Source organism: Halyomorpha halys, unplaced genomic scaffold, assembly GCF_000696795.3.
Source record: "Halyomorpha halys isolate HHAL.00 unplaced genomic scaffold, Hhal_1.1 Scaffold484.1, whole genome shotgun sequence".
In the NCBI taxonomy this organism is placed as follows: Eukaryota; Metazoa; Arthropoda; class Insecta; order Hemiptera; family Pentatomidae; genus Halyomorpha; species Halyomorpha halys.
The window spans coordinates 276,464-276,827 of NW_027107936.1; the positions used below are offsets into that span (position 1 = coordinate 276,464).

Consider the following 364-nt stretch of genomic DNA (forward strand, 5'->3'; position numbering starts at 1 on the left):
CAGAAATTTGGTTATTCTAATATAGTAATGATTGGAGATGGAAATACAGATGCTGAAGCATCTCCTCCTGCTCATGCATTCATAGGTATTTATCAAAGGAATCTCATCTCATAATTTAAAAATATGTTTTATTTAATAATGAAAATTACAATTTTTATCCCTACTAGGCTATGGTGGAAATGTCGTTAGAGAAGCAGTAAAGAATAAATCTCAATGGTATGTGACGGACTTTCAAGAATTAATTGATGAACTGAGTTAAAGATTTCAACAATGGTCAGATTCTCCACTCAAGTTGAGTGTTTGCGGCTTTAGCGCACTTGCTCAGCCTCCACTGGCTCATTACCAGTGATGCGGCGAGAGGGAT

The 364-nt window shown here is 36.3% G+C and overlaps 1 protein-coding gene across 1 annotated transcript in view; it reads left to right on the top strand.

Moving 5' to 3' along the window:
- LOC136795507 (phosphoserine phosphatase-like) overlaps positions 1-259 on the top strand; it is a 3,315-nt gene extending 3,056 nt beyond the window's left edge. The window contains exons 6-7 of the mRNA XM_067046301.1: positions 4-85; positions 168-259. Coding sequence (XP_066902402.1) covers positions 4-85; positions 168-259 — 174 coding nt within the window. The remainder of the gene's footprint in view (positions 1-3; positions 86-167) is intronic.
- Positions 260-364: the final 105 nt, after the last annotated feature.